Consider the following 21450-nt stretch of genomic DNA (forward strand, 5'->3'; position numbering starts at 1 on the left):
ATGACTCTATGACTCTCTTTCTGGTATCAAAAACTGATGTACAATTGAATTATGCTACAGGCAGCCAAAAAGTAAAATTAATATTTTGTTGTCTTCAACAGACCCTGTGCTTGGCTTGTACCATTTCTGGAGATCCCATTCCAGAGGTATTCTGGCTGAAGAATGAAAGAGAAGTCACTTCTGGTGAACACTATCAGTTCGCTGTAGACAAGACCGCTGTTAGTTTCAGCATCCAACAGGTCACTTCGGAAGATTCTGGAAGATATAGTGTGTTTGTAAAGAACAAATATGGTTCGGAAACAGCTACTGTAACAGTTGGTGTCTATAAACATGGAGAAGAGTCAGAGAAAAAATAATTTCTCAATGGAAAAGCCTCCGCACCGAGGGTTTACTCTGAGGAGAAAAGGTTCACGAGCAAACCTTTGTTTTGTGAAATATTCAGAGTTCCAGAAACAATTTTGTAGTTAGGGGTGCGAATCGTGCTTTAGTTTAAAGGCAGTATGGAAATTTACAGCTCAGCCTCTGTTAAGTTAAGTTTATTTACTAGTCCCAAGTAAGGCTTACGTTAACGCTGCAATGAAGTTATTGTGAAATTCCCCTAGTCACCACAGTCCGGCGCCTGTTTAGGTCAATGCACCCTAACCAACATGTCTTTCACACTGTGGGAGAAAACTAGAGTTCCCAGAGGAAACCCATGCAGACATGGGGAGAATGTGCAAACTCCACACAGACAGTGACCCAAACTGGGAATCGAACCCGTACCACCCTGCTGCCCCACTTTGAGTGAAATAATAATCATTTTGAAGAAGAAATGGAAATCTGCATCTTAAAGAAGGTGATAGGAGATAACAATTAGGAAAATCTAGGAAATTAGGAGGAAGCACTGGGATCTGGGGCATAACAATATAACTCTGGAATAAAAGGTATTGAGAGAAATCAATAGAACCCGGTGCAAAGGATAATTGGATATATTTCAGAAGAGAGAAGACACAGAGAGATTCAGTGAGGATTGGAGAGGCGAGGGGGAACTGTGCCAAATAGGAATTTTGAATTGAAAGACTTTAAAAATACTTGTTCACAGAATGTGGGTGTCACTGGCGAGGCCAGCATTTATTACCCAAATTCAATTGCCCTTCAGAAGGTAGTGGTGAGCTGCCTTCTTGAATAGCTACAGTCCATGCTGTTAAAAATTTATACACTCCTATCTGCCCTCCCCTTTTATCCAAGCTATCTTTTCATCTTTACAACCTGAAGACTACGAATCACTTGGCCAAAGCTCAGAAAAGTGAATCTGATGGAAAGGATCACATGCTCCTTAAGTACTTGCTGGAATTTTCTCCTAGATCCTCCTGCGTGTGTTACTGTGAAAGTGAAGTGACAATGGAGGGGCAATATTGCAGCCAAAGAAAGAAGCACAGAATGGAGCAAAAGTGGAACTGTGTTCCCAAACTCAAGAGCTGGGAATGGGCCACAATCTCAGTTGCAGCTCAGGGAACCCTGGTGGAAATGCTGAGTGTGGGTGTTAAGGTGGGAGATTACTGACCTTGTCTCTAATGTGCCTCAAGTTTAAATGTTTGCGGCTTGTCCAAGCTTGCATTAACTGCTGTACTTGTTTCTTTCAATGAGCCAGCTCATTTCTATTATCTAAATTTATGGCATTCAATATAGGAAGTATATTGTGTGCTACATAAATTAAAAATATCACAAATATGGACAGGGTGGGTTATACACAAAACTTTGTCTCTGGGATCTAGATTAGAATATTGATGGGGTGAAACTTTCCTTTGTCAGCTCGCAGCTCGAGTCCGGCAGCAAAGATGTTTGAATGGTTTCAATCCAATTCCTAATGTGCATGGGCCTAAACATAATGACCCCATGCCACCAATCTGTAGCAAACACTGATTTGGGGACTGGAACAAGATTACATTAATGTAGTGCCCTGGTATTGATCAGAGCTGAGGGCTGAGGCACATTGCTGGCCAGAAAGGAGGAAGTTCTGTCCAACCCTGGTATAAATACTGAAGGTGGGAACCGTACAGAATGCATTTCATTCTGCAACATTAGAATCCTTCAGTAACTCATTCAATAAATCGCATTAAACATGATGAAAGCATTAAAAATCTTCAAATAACAAACAGTGTTAAAGATCACAGTGATGTGCACAATTTAATACAGAATGAAACCTTGTCGCTGTTCACGGGTTAAAGGCAGCCACACTCTCATTTGTGAACAAATTTTAAAGAAAGAGCTTTCCCTCTGGACAAGTATTCAACTTCAAGCATCTAGAAACAGCCAAATCACACAAAATATTTATTGGACAATTTAAAGATGGATATTGTATAATTAGAGATATAATCCAATAGTGGCTTTGTACCATAATTACAGCACTCCCGATTTCTGCTACTGACTCATTTTATGAATGAAGCGGTTTTAGTACGGCAGTGATTTAATTTGTCATTATTCAGCTATGATTATTGCTGATTTGTTGTAAATCACAGTAATAAAGTTGGAAATGATTTCTGCTCCGTTACTAATGACTGATATTATTAATAAGATTGTGTTAAGTACCTATCTAATGATGTGTTCACAGAATATTCCTGCGCTTATTTTTGACATTGCTGATTGCTAATTAAAAGAGAAATTATATCTGTAATTTTCCAGATATTTTAGAGTAAAGTTTCTTTCATTGTCTATTGTTGTAGGGAACAGTGTGCAGGAGTCGCAAAGTAAGTGCCCCCCACATCATTGTGCTCATCCCTTCTCCCTACCCCCTGCCCCAGGGAAATCTGAGGACATAGGGTACAACTGATCTTAATGACTGGAGTCCAGCTCCAACCTTTAGGGAAGGAAATCTGCTGTCCCTACCTGGTCTGGCCTAGAATCATAGTATCATAGAACCCCTACAGTGCAGAAAACCAAATCTGCAGTCCATCCAACCACAATATCCACAGGCCCAACCCTGTACATAGAACATAGAACAGTACAGCACAGAACAGGCCCTTTGGCCCACGATGTTGTGCCGAGCTTTATCTGAAACCAAGATCAAGCTATCCCACTCCCTATCATCCTGGTGTGCTCCATGTGCCTATCCAATAACCGCTTAAATGTTCCTAAAGTGTCTGACTCCACTATCACTGCAGGCAGTCCATTCCACACCCCAACCACTCTCTGCGTAAAGAACCTACCTCTGATATCCTTCCTATATCTCCCACCACGAACCCTATAGTTATGCCCCCTTGTAATAGCTCCATCCACCCGAGGAAATAGTCTTTGAACGTTCACTCTATCTATCCCCTTCATCATTTTATAAACCTCTATTAAGTCTCCCCTCAGCCTCCTCCGCTCCAGAGAGAACAGCCCTAGCTCCCTCAACCTTTCCTCATAAGACCTACCCTCCAAACCAGGCAGCATCCTGGTAAATCTCCTCTGCACTCTTTCCAGCGCTTCCACATTCTTCTTATAGTGAGGTGACCAGAACTGCACACAATATTCCAAATGTGGTCTCACCAAGGTCCTGTACAGTTGCAGCATAACCCCACGGCTCTTAAACTTCAACCCCCTGTTAATAAAAGCTAACACACTATAGGCCTTCTTCACAGCTCTATCCACTTGAGTGGCAACCTTTAGAGATCTGTGGATATGGACCCCAAGATCTCTCTGTTCCTCCACAGTCTTCAGAACTCTACCTTTGATCCTGTAATCCACATTTAAATTAGTCCTACCAAAATGAATCACCTCACATTTATCAGGGTTAAACTCCATTTGCCATTTTTCAGCCCAGCTTTGCATCCTATCTATGTCTCTTTGCAGCCTACAACAGCCCTCCACCTCATCCACTACTCCACCAATCTTGGTGTCATCAGCAAATTTACTGATCCACTCTTCAGCCCCCTCCTCTAAGTCATTAATAAAAATCACAAAGAGCAGAGGACCAAGCACTGATCCCTGTGGCACTCCGCTAGCAACCTGCCTCTAATCTGAAAATTTTCCATCCACCACCACCCTCTGTCTTCGATCAGATAGCCAGTTACCTATCCAATTGGCCAACTTTCCCTCTATCCCACACCTCCTTACTTTCATCACAGGCTGACCATGGGGGACCTTATCAAACGCCTTACTAAAATCCATGTATATGACTTCAACTGCCCTACCTTCATCAACACACTTAGTTACCTCCTCAAAACATTCAATCAGATTTGTGAGGCACGACTTGCCCTTCACGAATCTGTGTTGACTATCCTGTAACCCCACGTATTTACCCTGCTAATCCCCCTGACACTAAGGGGCAATTTAGCATGGCCAATCAACCTAACCTGCACATCTTTGGACTGTGGGAGGAAACTGGAGCACCCGGAGGAAACCCATGCAGACACGGGGAGAATGTGACAGACAGAAGGCCTACATGTGACTCCAGATCCACAGCAAAGTGGTTGACTCTTAAATGGCCTCTGAAATGCCCTAGCAAGCCACTCAGTTCAAGGGCAATTAAAGACGGGCAATAAATATTGGTCCAACCAATGAAGCCCACAACCCCTGAACGAATAAAAACTAGCTGTCCAGTGGGCAGGGAGAGAGGCTCTGGGCAGAGACCCCCTGCAGTCGATGGGAAGGAGGTCTGGGGCAATTGTGACTGGGTTGTTGCAGAGGGAATTGGGGAATGTGGTATTATTGCGAAGGTGTTTTGGGGGGGGGGGGGGGCGGTCGGGGGGGGGAGGGGGGGCGGAGGAGGGGGCACGAACAGCCTGTGGGGCCGGGGGAGTGCTCCCATTCCTTCTGACCCAGGAGTTCTGGCCTTTTTTAAATGTTAATTCGCCCCTTCTGGCCAATGTCTCATGCCAATCGGGTTCCAGATTGTGCAGGATTCTCTCTGACTGAGCATTAAAATCACGTGATGGCACCTTTTGACATTAAATAGCATCCCAGCCTGCCTGTAATGGGAGCCCCAATTCATTTGGAAGTCAGTAAAGATGGAATGGTGGTGAACAGGCCCCCCCCATCCCCCCACACACCCCATGCGACTGGACACAGGATGGGGGAGGGTAAACTGTCTCCCTCATTGCAGCAATAACCTTCAGCTAAACCCTCAAGGAGATGAATGAAAAAGCAGATCAGTCACTCAGATTCAGATGGACCTTTTTGTGTTTATTGCCTTCACTCGAAAATTTAAGAATGTTGATTCAAGACACAATGTTCAAAGTTAATTTGAATCCATGCTTGAGTAATATACGACAATTCCATTGTAGGGATAACATTTGTTTAGTTTCTTGCCCCAGTTATTAAATGTCGCATGCTTCATAAATCGACAATAATCTGAGTCTCGAATTACTGGAGATCTATGTTGGCCGACAAGCCAAGCCTTTCAGAGTCCAGATCCATAAATTTTATCCTGGCACATTACCAAACCTTTAATCCAACAGTCCTCGCAGGCTATCAGGATTTAAATCCCCAAATGCTTCAAAGAGCACTTCAGCAGAGCGTTCCACTAAAAGGCAGTGCTGAATATTTTCGATTTAAAACATACAAAAGGAGTTTTGTTGAGTAGAAAATATGATTGTAAATTTACAAGCTTGAGTGAATCAGAACAGGAATGTGGACAGTGAGGGGCAACTTCCACTGAAAATATTTTATTGCCAAGGGAAAATTGAACAGACTAAAAATGACTTAATTCCTGACCAAGGATGTTGCAGACTTTCACTGATGTAATGCCAAAGCTTTCCAATCAGGTACATCTTTACTGCAATATCAAGAATATCAAGATACTTCTGGACTGTGACCTGAATAGTTCTTTTTTCAACATTTATGACCCATCCCGATACAACTGAATTGATTGCTAAGTTATTTCAGAAGGCAGTTAAGAGTCAATTACATTGTCATGGGTCTGGAATCACATGTAGGCCAGACCAGGTATAGCTGGCAGATTTCCTTCGCTCAAGGATATTAATGAGCCAGGTGGATTTTTATGGCAATCAGGTCACCATTACTTTTTTAATTGTTCATGAGGCCTTGGGTGTCACTGCAAGGCCAAGGATTATTGCTCTTGAGAAGGCTTAGGCCAATACTAGCTCTTTTATATTCCAGATGTTTTTAAATAAAATTTAAATTCCCCCAGCATAGGATTTGAACTTGCATGTACTGAGGAAACGGGTATGGAGTCTACGGAAATAGGGCAAACAGGTAGGGAGGTCATGGAACCTTTACAGATTAAAGGGGAGGAGGTGCTCGCTGTCTTGAGGCAAATCAGAGTGGATAAATCCCCAGGACCGGACAGGGTATTCCCACGGACCTTGAGGGAAGCTAGTATTGAACTTGCAGGGGCCCTGGCAGACATATTTAAAATGTCAGTATTCACGGGGGAGGTGCCGGATGATTGGAGGGTGGCTCATGTTGTTCCGTTGTTTAAAAAAGGTTCCAAAAGAAATCCGGGAAATTATAGGCCAGTAAGTTTGACGTCGGTGGTGGGCAAGTTATTGGAAGGTGTGATAAGGGATAGAATCTACAAATATTTGGATATTCAGGGACTTATTAGGGAGAGTCAACATGGCTTTGTGCGTGGTAGGTCATGTTTGACCAATCTATTGGAGTTTTTCGAGGAGGTTACCAGGAAAGTGGATGAAGGGAAGGCGGTGGATGTTGTCTACCTGGATTTCAGCAAGGCCTTTGACAAGGTCCCTCATGGGAGGTTAGTTCGGAAGGTTCAGTCGCTAGGTATACATGGGGAGGTAGTAAATTGGATTAGACACTAGCTCAATGGAAGACATGATGTGGAGATGCCACATCATCTCCACATCATGACTACCATCGACACCGCAAACTGCCGGCTCCAAGTGGAGAGGATCTCCAAGAAGAAGACTTCTTACTGTGTTCAATGGAAGAAGCCAGAGAGTGGTTGTGGAGGATTGCTTCTCTGAGTGGAGGCCTGTGACGAGTGGTGTGCCGCAGGGATCGGTGTTGGGTCCATTGTTGTTTGTCATCTATATCAATGGTCTGGATGATAATGTGGGGAGAATTGGATCAGCAAGTTTGCTGATGATACAAAGATTGGAGGTGTAGTGGACAGTGAGGAGGGTTTTCAAAGCTTGCAGAGGGATTTGGACCAACTAGAAAAATGGGCTGAAAAATGGCAAATGGAATTTAATGCAGACAAGTGTGAGATATTGCACATTGGAAGGACAAACCAAAGTAGAACGTACAGGGTAAATGGTAGGACTCTGAAGAGTGCAGTTGAACAGAGGGATCTGGGAATACAGGTACAGAATTCCCTAAAAGTGACATCACAGGTGGATAGGGTCGTAAAGAGTGCCTTTGGTACATTGGCCTCTATAAATCGGAGTATCGAGTATAAAAGTTGGAGTGTTATGGTAAGGTTATATAAGGCATTGGTGAGGCTGAATTTGGAGTATTGTGTACAGTTTTGGTCACCTAGTTACAGGAAGGATGTAAATAAGGTTGAAAGAGTGCAGAGAAGGTTCACAAGGATGTTGCCGGGACTTGAGAAGCTGAGTTACAGAGAGAGATTGAATAGGTTGGGACTTTATTCCCTGGAGCGTAGAAGATTGAGGGGAGATTTGATAGAGGTGTATAAGATTTTGATGGGTATAGATAGAGTGAATGCAAGCAGGCTTTTTCCGCTGAGGCTCGGGGAGAAAAAACCAGAGGGCATGGGTTAAGGGTGAAAGGAGAAAAGTTTAAAGGGAATATTAGGGGGGGCTTCTTCACGCAGAGAGTGGTGGGAGTGTGGAATGAGCTGCCGGATAAAGTGGTAAATGCGGGGTCACTTTTAACATTTAAGAAAAACGTGGACGGGTTCATGGATGAGAGGGGTGTGGAAGGATATGGTCCAAGTGCAGGTCAGTGGGACTAGACAAAAAATGTTTCGGCACAGACAAGAAGGGCCAAAAGGCCTGTTTCTGAGCTGTAATTTTCTATGGTTCTATGGAAGTGTCAGTCCCAAAATGTAATCACTATGCAACATAATTCCTCGAAAGGCTAATGAGTAAAAGCTTCCAGTTGAGTGTCAATGCTGAGTGTCGGCTGGAAACTGGGAAGAAAGGGGATTAGAGTTAGAATGGAAGGATAATGGACTTATGTCAATCAGGAATCTGTCCATGGTTTTCTATTGAATCTATCTGTGTGCCTACTCTTGCTGTTAGCATCAGTCCTGGGCAAAGGGAAGAATAAGACGAAACCAAAGAAGTAAAAACAGGGGAAATTAAATTTTTTAAAAGACCAAAGGCAAACATTTAGTAAAGGTTTCATTATCAACTCAATGTTCAATCACTCACGGCTTTCAGTGACTGACTCAATCTTTGTGTGGAAGGTGACCCCATTTCTTTCAACATTTTAACCAGTAGGGTTTTGACTCATAAGGGTTATTCACCCAGAATACAGATGATGTAAAGCAAACAAAGACCTTCAGAGCAGACCATTTACTTAAACTTGAATCCAGTAGCAGGTAAAAGCAGGTTGCCTGCCAACTTCATTAGCAAATGAACTTCAACGTTAAGGAACCTAATTGATTCAGTGCTACTTTCTGTACTTTCTTTAAAAAATAAATATTAAACATCACAAAATGATCCTTTGTAAGAAATGCTTAATACTCCGGCTACAAACACCTCATTTCCATCATTAACTCCCTGGGATTCAAATCTGTTAATTCCAGCTCAAACCATGAGAAACTCTGCACCAAATACGCATTAATGTGTCTTCAAAGGTTTCTTTGATGTGTGTCTTATTGTTGGAACCATTTATAGGTTAATTGTGTTCGATTCAGAAATACAATCCAACAATTTGCATTCATTAGGAAAGAATTCCAAAGCCATTCACAGGAGGTTAGACAGACATAAGTTGACACTAAGGTGAAGACGAGGATATTTTAGGGATGGAGGACCAAAAGCCTAGTCAAAGAGATACTTTCTTCAGCTGGGAGAAAGGGGAGGAAAGGCAGAGGGGTCTTGGTGGGGAATTTCAGAGTCTAGGGCCTAGATATGTGGTGGCTTCACCATCAATAGTGGAACTAAATGAGTGGGCAATGCCCCAGGGGCCAGTTTCGAAAGAATGCAGAGTTCCTGGAGGATTGTGTGGCTGGAGGAGGTTACAGAGATATGGTGAGTTGAGGCCATGGAGAGACATGAAAATTTTTTAAATCAAGGTGTTAGCGAATTAGGAGACAGTGTTAGTCAGTAAGCACAGAGGTGGTGAGTAAGCAGAACTTTAAAAAGTTAGGTATAGGCCTTACAAATGAATATAGACAGGTTAGGAGAGTGGGCTAAAATGTAGCAGATGGAGTTTACTGTGGATAAGTGTGAGGTCGTGCATTTTGGTCAGAAAAATGGGAATTTGACTTGTTATCTAAATAGGGAGAAACTTCGGGGTGTTGTGGTGCAGAGGGATCTGGGTGTCCTCATTCCTGAGTCACAGAAAATTAGCATGCAGGTACAGCAGATAATAAAGAAAGCGAATGGAATGTTAGCATTTATAACTAAAGGAATAGAAGATAAAGGTAAGGAAGTATTTTTGCAACTAAACAAGGCATTGGTGAGACCGCACCTGGAGTATTGTGCACAGTTTTGGTCCCCTTATTTGAGGAAAGATGTAGTGGCATTGGAGGCAGTTCAGAGGAGGTTCACTAGATTGATTCCAGAGATGAGGGGTTTGTCGTATGAAGAGAGATTGAACAGTTTAGGCCGATACTCTCTGGAATTTAGAAGAATGATGGGAGATCAAATTGAGGTGTTCAGGATGATAAACGGTATGGATAAAGTAGACATGGAGCAGATGCTTCCTCTTGTGGGGCATAGTCTTAGGATAAGGGGTAGCAAATTTATAACAGAGTTGAGGAGAAACTACTTCTCCCAAAGGGTTGTGAATCTGTGGAATTCGTTACTGCAAGTGTGGTGGATGCTGGGACAGTGATTAAATTTAAGGAGGAGTTGGACAGATTTTTAATTGGTAATGGGTTGAAGGGTTATGGGGAGAAGGCAGGAAAATGGGGATGAGGAGCATATCAGCCATGATCGAATGGTGGAGCAGACTCGATGGGCCGAATGGCCTAATTCTGCTTCTATACCTTATGAACTTATGAACTCATATGTGGTGTGCGTATATATAGAGACATATATACATATAAGTGTGTTAAAAAAGATAAAAATGGATTCTGTTTTATTTATTTATGAACTTTGGTGCCTGGGAGTCTGGGTAGACTTGTCACTAAAAGGTTTTTGAGATCTTGAGTGTATACATTTTAATGATGTTTACAACTCCTGAAATTAAATAGATCGGTTAAAAGGGGTTCAATGATTTGGCGAAAAAAACATAAAGTAGAAAACAGTTGTCTGGTGACAGTGATCCAGTGACACAGAAAAAGACAGGAGTAGAGAGGAGAGGATTTCAGTCAGAAAGAGGAGGCAGGGATTTGAAGCTATCTGAGAAGAAAGCGACAAGGCTATTGGGACAATAGTTAACTGAATAATCAGTAATAGGACTCAATAAAGTGGTCAGTTTAGCAGAGGTGCTCCTGGAAGCTGAATTTAGGGAATGCATATGTTTGCTCTACCATTGAAGGAACAGTGAGTTTAGAATGTGGTTTCTGGATGCCTTGGGGAGAGCTACTGTGCCAGTCCCAAGCGAGAAGCCATGGTGCAAAGCTAGTGGTAGCTCTTCATTGGTCTATGGCCAGAGTGTTATGCTCCCCCTCACCCTCCCCCGGAGGGCTTTCAAATCAGAGCAAGTGTGAAATTGATTTGATTTGATTTATTATTGTCACATATTAGTATACAGTGAAAAGTATTGTTTCTTGTGCACTATACAGACAAAGCATACTGTTCATAGAGAAGGAAACGAAAGAGTGCAGAATGTAGTGTTACAATCATAGCTAGGGTGCAGAGAAAGATCAACTTAATGCAAGGTAGGTCCATTCAAATGTCTGATGGCAGCAGGGAAGAAGTTATTCTTGAAGTGGTTGGTATGTGACCTCAGACTTTTGTATCTTTTTCCCGACGGAAGATGGTGGAAGAGAGAATGTCCGGGGTGAGTGGGGTTCTTGATTATGCTGGCCGCTTTGCTGAGGCAGCGGGAAGTGTAGACAGAGTCAATGGATGGGACGCTGGTTTGCATGATGGACTGGGCCTCATTCATAACCCTTAGTAGTTTCTTGTGGTCTTGGACAGAGCAGGAGCCATACCAAGCTGTGATACAACTGGAAAGAATGCTTTCTATAATGCATCTGTGAAAGTTGCAGTAAGAAGTCTCACAACACCAGGTTAAAGTCCAACAGGTTTATTTGGTAGCACGAGCTTTCAGACCGCTGTCCCTTCTTCAGGTGAGTGGATAACTCTCCACTCACCTGATGAAGAGGCAGGGCTCCGAAAGCTTATGCTACCAAATAAACCTGTTGGACTTTAACCTGGTGTTGTGAGACTTCTTACTGTGCCTACCCCAGTCCAACGCCGGCATCTCCACATCTGTGAAAGTTGGTGAGAGTTGTAGCAGACATGCCAAATTTCCTTTGCCTCATGAGAAAGTAGAGACATTGGTGGGCTTTCTTAACTATAGCATCAGCATGGATGGAGAGTTAGACAGATTTTTAATAGACAAGGGGTCAAGGGTTATAGGGGACATACAGCAAAGTGAAGTTGAGACCACAGCTAGATCAGCCACAATCTTATTGAATGGTAGAGCAGGTTCGAAAGGTTAGAAACATAGAAAAACGACAGTATAAACAGGCCCTTCGGCCCACAAGTTGTGCCGAACACATCCCTACCTTCTAGACCTACCTATAACCCTCCATCCTATTAAGCTCCATGTACTCATCCAGGAGTCTCTTAAAAGATCCTATTGAGTTCGCCTCCACCACCCCTGACGGCAGCCGATTCCACTCGCCCACCACCCTCTGTGTGAAAAACTTACCCCTAATATCTCCCCTGTACCTACCCCCCAGCACCTTAAACCTGTGTCCTCTCGTAGCAGACATTTCCACACTGGGAAAAAGCCTCTGAGAGTCCACCCGATCTATGTTTTCGCTGGAAAGGCGGCGGCTAAGAGGGGATCTTATTGAAACATATAAGATGATTAGAGGTTTAGATAGGGTGGATAGTGATAGCCTTTTTCCTCTGATGGAGAAATCCAGCACGAGGGGGCATGGCTTTAAATTGAGGGGGGGTAGTTATAGAACCGATGTCAGGGGTAGGTTCTTTACCCAGAGGGTGGTGAGGGATTGGAATGCCCTGCCAGCATCAGTTGTAAATGCGCCTAGTTTGGGGGCGTTTAAGAGATCCGTAGATAGGTTCATGGACGAAAAGAAATTGGTTTAGGTTGGAGGGTCACAGTTTTTTTTTTTAACTGGTCGGTGCAACATCGTGGGCCGAAGGGCCTGTTCTGCGCTGTAATGTTCTATGTTCTATGTTCTATGCCTCTCAACATCTTATACACCTCTATTAGGTCTCCTCTCATCCTTCGTCTCTCCAAGGAGAAAAGACCAAGCTCCCTCAGCCTATCCCCATAAGGCATGCCACTCAATCCAGGCAACATCCTTGTAAATCTCCTCTGCACCCTTTCAATCTTTTCCACATCCTTCCTATAGTGAGGCGACCAGAACTGAGCACAGTACTCCAAGTGGGGTCTGACGAGGGTCTTATATAGCTGCATCATTATCCCCGGACTCCTAAACTCAATCCCTCGATTGATAAAGGCCAGCACACCATACGCCTGCTTAACCACCTCCTCCACCTGCAGGGCCGATTTCAGAGTCCTATGGACCCGGACCTCAAGGTCCTTCTGATCCTCTACCGTACTAAGAGTCTTTCCCTTTATATTGTACTCCTTCGTCCCATTTGTCCTACCAAAATGGACCACGGCGCATTTATCTGGGTTGAAGTCCATCTGCCACTTGTCCACCCAGTCTTGCATCCTATCTATGTCCCTCTGTAACTTCTGACATCCCTCCAGACTATCCACAACCCCACCAAACTTCGTGTCGTCGGCAAACTTACCAACCCATCCCTCCGCTTCCTCATCCAGGTCATTTATGAAAATGACAAACAGCAAGGGTCCCAGAACAGATCCCTGGGGCACACCACTGGTGACCGACCTCCATTTAGAAAAAGATCCATCTATACCCACTCTCTGCCTCCTTTGGGCTTGTGTGGCTTTTGCTACCAAATAAACCTGTTGGACTTTAACCTGGTGTTGTTAAACTTCTTCCTTTGGGCAAGCCAGTTCTGGATCCACAGGGCAGCAGCCCCTTGGATCCCATGCCCTCTCACTGTTTCTAGAAGCCTTGCATGGGGGACCTTATCGAATGCCTTGCTAAAATCCATATAAACCACATCTACCGCCTTCCCTTCGTCAATGTGTTTAGTCACATTTTCGAAGAACTCCACCAGGCTCGTAAGGCACGATCTGCCCTTGACAAAGCCATGCTGAGTATTCTTGAGCATACTAAATCTTTCTAAATGCTCATATATCCTGTCCCTCAGGATCTTCTCCATCAGTTTACCAACCACTGAGGTTAGACTCACCGGTCGGTAATTACCTGGGCTATCCCTATTCCCCTTCTTGAAAATAGGAACCACATCCACAATCCTCCAATCCTCCGGCACCTCTCCCGTCTCCATCGACGATGCAAAGATCATCGCCAGAGGCTCTGCAATCTCTTCCCTCGCCTCCCACAGTAACCTGGGGTACATCCCATCCGGACCCGGCGACTTATCTATCTTGATGCCATTCAAAGATTCCAGCACAACCTCTTTCTTAAAGTCCACATACTCAATCCTTTCAGTCCACCGCACGCCCACAGTACATCCACCCAGGTCCTTCTCCTCTGTGAAAACCGAGGCAAAATACTCATTGAGCATCTCTGCCATTTCTACTGGTTCCGTACAGACTTTCCTGCCTTCATCTTTTATAGGTCCTATTCTGTCACGTCTCATCCTTTTACTCTTCACATATTTATAGAACGCCTTAGGGTTCTCCTTAATCCTACCTGCCAGGGCCTTCTCGTGACCCCTTCTGGCTCTCCTAATTTCCTTCTTTAGTCCCTTCCTACAAGCCGTATACTCTTCTAAATCCCTATCTTTGCCAAGCTCTCTGAACCTTTTGTATGCTTTCCTTTTCTTCTCGACTAGGTCCCGCACAGCTTTCGTGCACCACGGTTCCTTTAACCGACCAACACCTCCCTGTCTGCTCGGAACATTGTCCTGTAGAACTCTAGACAGACATTCCTTGAAAAACTGCCACCTCTCTTCAGTACATTTCCCCAGGAGTTTTAAATGGCCTACTCCTGCTCCCAACTCTTATGTTCCTATGTGAACAAACTTGGCTGCATTGTGTGTTTAGCCTGGTAACAATTAGTTCATTTTGACCACATGGTGTTTGACAATATGTAATCATATGTAATCATGAACCAGAAAGTCTCTCAGCAATCATACGCCTTCTACAGTCAAACCATTGGACTTCTTACAGATACAAAATGACTAGTACTATGACATTACTTATTTTGAATCCGGCATTACTTTCTAAAGAGTATTGACCTTGAAAAGTGAACAATTTGCCAGCTTTCAGCATTGAATGCAATATAATCAACGTGAGGTTACCTACATCAAGAGCAATTTTGTGGTTTGCTCAGACAGGCCTTGTATTGATTACTTTTCAGTTAATGATTAGATCAGTTCAACCAAGTTATTAACAAATCTGGATCTACCAATAGACGCTGTCTGATATAAATACTGATCAAAAAAGTCAAATTCCGCTTATCCTTTTCCCTAACCGCGCGCAGCGAAGAGGAAGATCAGAGCTGGTAAAATGGCATTCTCCGGAACGTGGCAGGTTTACTCCCAGGAGAACATTGAAGATTTTATGCGAGCTCTCTGTAAGTCACAGTAACAACATGAATAATGACAAATCGTCGGGGGTATAAATGGGAATCCGGTCACAAATTGTATTCAAAATTGTGCTGGCTTTCTGAACTGTTTTTTATGCTTGGATTGCCACTTGAACTTATTTGCATAAACATAAATGAACCATCGTAATTGGCAGCATATTCGAAAGAATGATTTATAAAATGCATTAAAAATGTTCCTATTTAAGAGTGATAACCTGGTGCAGTTTTATCAAAATAGGCTTATCACAAAAATTAAGCATTTTTAGTCAGTGTCCAATCAAGAACCTCAGAGGAACCTAGGGCGGCACGGTAGCACAGTGGTTAGCACTGCTGCTTCACAGCTCCAGGGACCTGGGTTCGATTCCCAGCTTGGGTCACTGTCTGTGTGGAGTTTGCACATTCTCCTCGTGTCTGCGTGGGTTTCCTCTGGGTGCTCCGGTTTCCTCCCACAGCCCAAAGATGTGTGGGTTAGGTTGATTGGCCATGCTAAAAATTGCCCGTTAGTGTCCTGAGATGCGTGGATTAGTGGGTAAATATATGGGGGTAGGGCCTGGGTGGGATTGTGGTCGGTGCAGACTCGATGGGCCGAATGGCCTCTTTCTGTACTGTAGGGATTCTATGATTCTAATTTTAAATGAGTGAAAATGACTCTAAAATAACTATACAGAACCATTGATAAGTAACATCGGTGTCAAGTAATCAGATTCTTTGGCAATTAATAATAAACTTTTAATATTTAAAAGCTTAATTTTAAGAAAGCCTTGTTTTAAACAGGTGAAATTAGTGAATCGCACTGTAGTGATTAGTTCCAAATGGGCACACGGTCAGTTTCATAGAAAGGGGGTAACTGCTCATGATGTTTCTAAACTAATGCAAACGTTTGTGGAAACTTGTATGGTGCTGAATGTAATTTATGTTTGAAATTCCCCAATAGTTTGCAATCAGCTTCACTGGGAATGAATAGGACATACACTCACTTTAGCTTGATACGTTCATCGTCTCTTTCCAATGATAATGTGGAAAATCATTTTGGTTTTTGTTAGGCACAAAAACATTGTCATTGAGTCAAAAAAGGTGGCTGGAAGTTTGTTAGATCCAGCCAGACTCAAAGTCAATGGACTCAGGTGAGCCTAGTTCAAACTGAAACACAACATGCATATGCATTGCATCTGGATTCTGTTTTGTTTGTTCATGGGCCGTGGCTATCACTGGCAAAACCATCTCAAATTTAAAAGGTGAGACACCTTGAACCACTACAGCCCATGTGGTGAAGGTGCTCCCACAGCACTGTTAGGAGGAGAATCCCAGCATTATGATCCAATCATAGGGAAGGAACAACAATATATTTCCAAGTCAGAGTGGCGTGTTTGGGGGTGGTGGAATTCTCAAGTATCTGCTGCCCTTGTCTTTCTGGTGGTGAAGGATGTGGGTTTGGAAAGTGCTGTCGAATGCAAACCACCACCTGCAAGTTCCCCTCACACCCCATCCTGACTTTCCTTTGAAATTTAGTTAATGGATGTGGGCATCGCTGGCAAGGCCAGTATCTGTGGTGCATCCCTAATTGCCCTTGAAGTAGAGTGGCTTGCTAGGCCATTTAAGAGGGCAGTTAAGAGTTGTGGGTTTGGAGTCACATGTAGGCCAGACCAGGTAAGGATGGCAGATTTCCTTCCCTAAAGGGATATTGATGAACCAGATTTGTTTTCACAACAGTCAGCGATAGCAGTCTTGGTCACTGTGACTGGATAATTCCAGATTCATTCGTTGAATTTCAATTACACCAGCCATGGTGGGATTTGAACTCATGTTGCCAGAGCCTGGGCTTCTGGATAGTCCAGTGAGATTGCAACTACCCCACTATCTCTCTCACAGACTTGAAACTATATTGCTGTTCCTTTACTACCTCTGAGTGAAAATCCTGGGACTCCCTTCCTGGTGGCACTGTGCAGCTCTGAAGAAAGGTCATATTGAACCCTTGAATAAGTCTGTCAAATTCTGCTCAAATGAGATAGAATCATAGAAACCCTACAGTGCAGAAAGAGGCCATTTGGCCCATCGAGTCTGCACCGACCACAATCCCACCCAGGCCCTATCCCCATATCCCCACATATTTACCCGCTAATCCCTAAGATGGAAGGACTGTTTTGAAATTAACAAGCCTCTAATTTGAACGCTAAGCAGCTGTTCTTCAGAACAGTGGACAGTGTCCACCTGGTCCCGACACTGTCCACTGGGCACTTTGGCGGCAAAGTGGATAGTGCAAAGAGGGTGGGGCCTGAAAGGGTGGAGCAATGATGAGGTGGTGGGGGGGAGCTCCACAGGGGAGGAGGGAAGGGGGGAATTCTGCAGAGGGGAGGTGGATTGGTGGGGGTTGATAGGAGCAGGAGGAGACATTCAATTATATCATGGCTGAACTGTGGCCTAACTCCATGTAACTCCCGTCGCCCCATATATCACTTAATGCCCTGGTTAACAGAAATCTTACAATCTCAGATTTTAAAGTTACAATTAACCCTGTGTCAATTGCCATTTATAAAGGACAGTTCCAAATTTCTACCACTCTTTGGGTGGGATTTTCTGGCTGCGCTCGCCCCAAGACTGGAAAATCCCACCCGAGGTCAACGGACCTTTGCGTGGTCCTGTCCTACTCGCTACAATTCCCGTGATGGGTGGAATGGGAAAATTCCACCCCTTGTGTATAGAAATGTTTCCTAACGTTACTCCTGAAGGGCCTGACTATAATCTTTAGCCTCTGTCCCTGGGTCCAACGCCCAACCCAGTGGAAACAGTTCTTTTCTATCTCCCCTACTCCCTTCAATGCCTTGAAAACTTGGATCAAATTGCTCTTCTACATTCAAGGGAATAGTTTGTGTATCCTTCTTTGTAAATTAACCCTCAGAATCCAGATACCATTTTGGTAAAAGCTCTTCCTCCAAAGTCAGTGTATCCTTCTCAAGCTGTGGTATGCAGAACTGAACCCAATATTCAAGATGTGGCCGAACCAGGCTCAGTATAACTGCAGCAGATGTGTAGTCTAGGTGGATTAGCCATGCTAAATGTGCGGTGGCAGAGTTGTTAGCGCTGCTGCCTCACAGCGCCAGGGCTCTGGGTTCAATTCCCGGCTTGGGTCACTGTCTGTGCAGAGTTTGCACGTTCTCCCTGTGTCTGCGTGGGTTTCCTCCAGGTGCTCTGGTTTCTTCCCAAAGTCCGAAATACCGAAATACGTGCTGGTTAGGTGCATTAGCCATGCTAAATTCTCCCTCAGTGTCACCCGAACAGGCGCCAGAGTGTGGCGACTAGGGGATTTTCACAGTAACTTCATTGCAGTGTTAATGTAAACCTACTTATGACACTAATAAATAAACTAAAACTAAATTAAACATAGGGTGGGGGGGGTTGGGGGGGTGGTGGGGGGGGTGAGGGGAGGTGGGGGGGAGTGGGGGGGTGGGGGGGGGGGTGAGGGGAGGTGGGGGGGAGTGGGGGGGGGGGGGGGGGGTGGGGGGGGGGGGGGGGGGGGGTGGGGGGGGTGGGGGGGGTGGGGGGGGGTGGGGGTGGGTGGGGGGTGGGTGGGGGGGGTTGGGGGGGCTTGGGGGGGTGGGGGCGGGGGGTGGTGGGGGGGTTGGGGGGGGGTTGGGGGGGTTGGGGGGGGTGGGGGGGGTGGGGGGGGTGGGGGGGGAGTTGGGGGTGGGGGGGGGGTTGGGGGTGGGGGGGGGTGGGGGGGGGGTGGGGGGGGTGGGGGGGGGTTGGGGTGGGGGGGGGGTTGGGGTGGGGGGGGGTTGGGGTGGGGGGGAGGTTGGGGGGGTTGGGGTGGGGTTGGGGGGGTTGGGGGGGGTGGGGGGGGGTTGGGGGGGGGGTTGGGGGGGGGGTTGGGGGGGGGGTTGGGGGGGGGTTGGGGGGGGGTTGGGGGGGGGTGGGGGTGGGGTTGGGGGGGGGTTGGGGGGGGTGGGGGGGGGGTGGGGGGGGTGGGGGGGTTGGGGGGGTGGGGGGGGGTTGGGGGGGTGGGGGGGGCGGGGGGGGGGGGGCGGGGGGGCGGGGGGGCGGGGGGGGCGGGGGGGCGGGGGCGGGGGGGGGGGGGGGAGGGCGGTGGGCCTGGGTAAGATGCTCATTCAGAGAATCAATGGCCAAATGACCTTCTTCTGCATGGGAGGGATTCTGTTGTTCTAAGTTGCGGGGGGGGCGGGGGGGCGGGGGGGGCGGGGGGGCGGGGGGGCGGGGGCGGGGGGGGGGGGGGGGGAGGGCGGTGGGCCTGGGTAAGATGCTCTTTCAGAGAATCAATGGGCCAAATGACCTTCTTCTGCATGGGAGGGATTCTGTTGTTCTAAGTTTCTATGACTTCTACCTCCTTATATTCTAGTCCTCGAGATATATAGGCCAACATTTCACTCACCTATTTTGGTTATTTTTGTACCTGTCCAAGACATTTTATTGATCTCTGTTCCCTGAATAGTTAATGGTACCAGGAATCATAGAATCAAATAGGCCATTCGGCCCAACAACAATCCCACCCAGGCCCTACCCCTATAACTCCATTTATTTACCCTGCTAATCTCCCTGACATTAACGAGCAATTTAGCATGGCCAATCAACCTAACCCGCACATCTTTGAAGTGTGGGAGGAAAACGGAGCACCCGGAGGAACGTGCAAACTCCACACAGACACTTACCTGAGGCCAGAATTGAACCCTGATCCCTGGTGCTGTGAGGCAGCAGTGCCAACCACTGTGCTGCCCCTTCTTCCAGGAATCTTCCATGTCTGTGTTGATCAGTTCTCTCACTGAATAAACTTGGTGGGTCTTTGAGAAATCTGCTGCAAGGTGGATATTAGAACAGTTTTTAGTCACCCCAGTTCTTATTTAAAATGCCAATTATTACACACAAGACAGATTAGTCACTACTCCTCTCATAGTAAATGGTATATGAATGCAGAGGTCAGGTACCAATGATAAGTGGTTTATTTGCAGCCTTAGCAGATTTGAAAGCCTTGGCCACCAGCACAAACTCTTTAAGTTGTATTTTACATACCCCGTAAAGATATTCATCTATTTCAGAATAATTGTTCTATTTTTTTCAATAATGCAGCTCTTCCAGAAGATGTAATAAAGATTGGAAAAGACATCAAGCCAATCATTGAAATTAAACAAACTGGAGACAATTTTGTTGTTACAACAAAGAATCCACGTAGTTCGGTAACAAATCAATTTACCATCGGAAAAGAGGCTGAGATCACCTCTATGGATGGGAAAAAACTGAAGGTATTTCCAGTCTCGTTTCACTAATGGTCACTTATGTGCCTATTGTATATTCAGTAAGAGTTTTAACAACACCAGGTTAAACATCATGACTACCATCTATTGTATACTGCCAGACTCTTACCTCTCCACACATTGGGATTTTACAACCTCGCTCAGGTGAGACCGGAAATTCCCGCCCGAGGTCAATGGAGATTTCCATTGTTGGACCCTCACCTGCGCCGATTCCGTGGCCGGCGAGATGGTAGAGTTCCGGCCATTATTTCAAATTCAAGAGCATGGTAGAAAATGTAGTTTAGACTGTCTCCCAATGATCTGTTGTCAAATGTGCCCCCAAACACAGGTATAAATAGCAGAGATTTGTTTTGTGAGTGAGTGCAAGTGTCTGATCTGTCCCTTAGTATCACCAAGATATCTCAATTAAATCCACTTATAAGCCAAGTTTACAGACCCATGGCCCAATGGAAACAAAGATGTTTAATTCCCCGGCATTTATTTCTCTGGTTGAGTATGGTTTGTTTATGCTTACAGTATTTTTTCTTGCACAGTGTACTGTTCAAATGGAAGAAGGGAAGCTAGTATGCAAGTTGCAAAACTTTCTCCATGTCCAGGAGATACAGGGATCTGAAATGATTGAAGTGAGTATTGGATTATATCGCTCCTCTGTTTGCTACATGCTGTGCAGCTTTTGACAAGTGCAGATGATCAGTCACACCTCAGAATGAGTTTTAGAAGGCGATAGTTACAGAAAATCCAACTAGAAATGACTTTGGAGTAAATTATAATTGGGGAAAAAGACACATTACCAACTCCAAAGGATAGTCCAGGAGGAACCTGGAAAATAATTGGCATTTTCTATCAATGTTGTCGTCTTTGTAGCAATGTGAACTTTGGGTGGTTTCACTATCTGGAAGGTCTCGGCCCTATTACCCACTGGTTGCAATGAACGTTACAGGTTAATATGAATAAATTCCCTGTTAACTGTAACATGTTTCAGATCCAAGCACTTGGTTGAATATTTGAAGAACTAAGTTGTTTGTTCATTGTGGCAATTTGTATAGTTATTGCTTGGAAAGCAGCCTGGTAATTTTGAAAACTGCTGTCTTTACTCGATTAGCTCCAGATATCTGAGACGCACCAGTGTCCATGGCATCCAATGTTGCAACAAGCCTAAAGAAGGAAAATGCAATTTCCTCATTTATATCACATTGTGATAAGGTTGAACAATCTAATACATCTTGATTGTCACCTATTGGATTGGTTCTGTATTAAGACATGTTAAAATGATGTGCGCACATTGCATTGCCATTTTGCTATTGCATTGACTCA

The 21450-nt window shown here is 45.0% G+C and overlaps 2 protein-coding genes across 2 annotated transcripts in view; both read left to right on the forward strand.

Moving 5' to 3' along the window:
• LOC144509436 (myomesin-2-like) overlaps nt 1-2530 on the forward strand; it is a 118877-nt gene extending 116347 nt beyond the window's left edge. The window contains exon 36 of the mRNA XM_078238314.1: nt 102-2530. Within this exon, the coding sequence (XP_078094440.1) occupies nt 102-356 (255 nt within the window). The 3' untranslated portion in view covers nt 357-2530. The remainder of the gene's footprint in view (nt 1-101) is intronic.
• A 12194-nt stretch (nt 2531-14724) lies between these two features.
• On the forward strand, nt 14725-20813 carry LOC144508912 (fatty acid-binding protein, liver-like). Its single transcript, XM_078237124.1, has 3 exons — nt 14725-14863; nt 19952-20124; nt 20670-20813. The coding sequence occupies exons 1-3, from the start codon at nt 14797-14799 to the stop codon at nt 20811-20813; spliced, it is 384 nt and encodes a 127-aa protein (XP_078093250.1). The 5' UTR covers nt 14725-14796.
• Nucleotides 20814-21450: the final 637 nt, after the last annotated feature.

This window comes from Mustelus asterias, chromosome 21 (genome assembly GCF_964213995.1).
Source record: "Mustelus asterias chromosome 21, sMusAst1.hap1.1, whole genome shotgun sequence".
Lineage (NCBI taxonomy): Eukaryota > Metazoa > Chordata > Chondrichthyes > Carcharhiniformes > Triakidae > Mustelus > Mustelus asterias.

Excerpts from the sequence above, each read along its gene's own strand:
- LOC144508912 (XM_078237124.1), top strand. The coding sequence starts at position 14,797 with ATGGCATTCTCCGGAACGTGGCAGGTTTACTCCCAGGAGAACATTGAA. Across the intron at positions 14,864-19,951 it reads AGATTTTATGCGAGCTCTCT|CTCTTCCAGAAGATGTAATA; the intron begins GTAAGTCACAGT and ends TCAATAATGCAG. Across the intron at positions 20,125-20,669 it reads TGGATGGGAAAAAACTGAAG|TGTACTGTTCAAATGGAAGA; the intron begins GTATTTCCAGTC and ends TTTCTTGCACAG.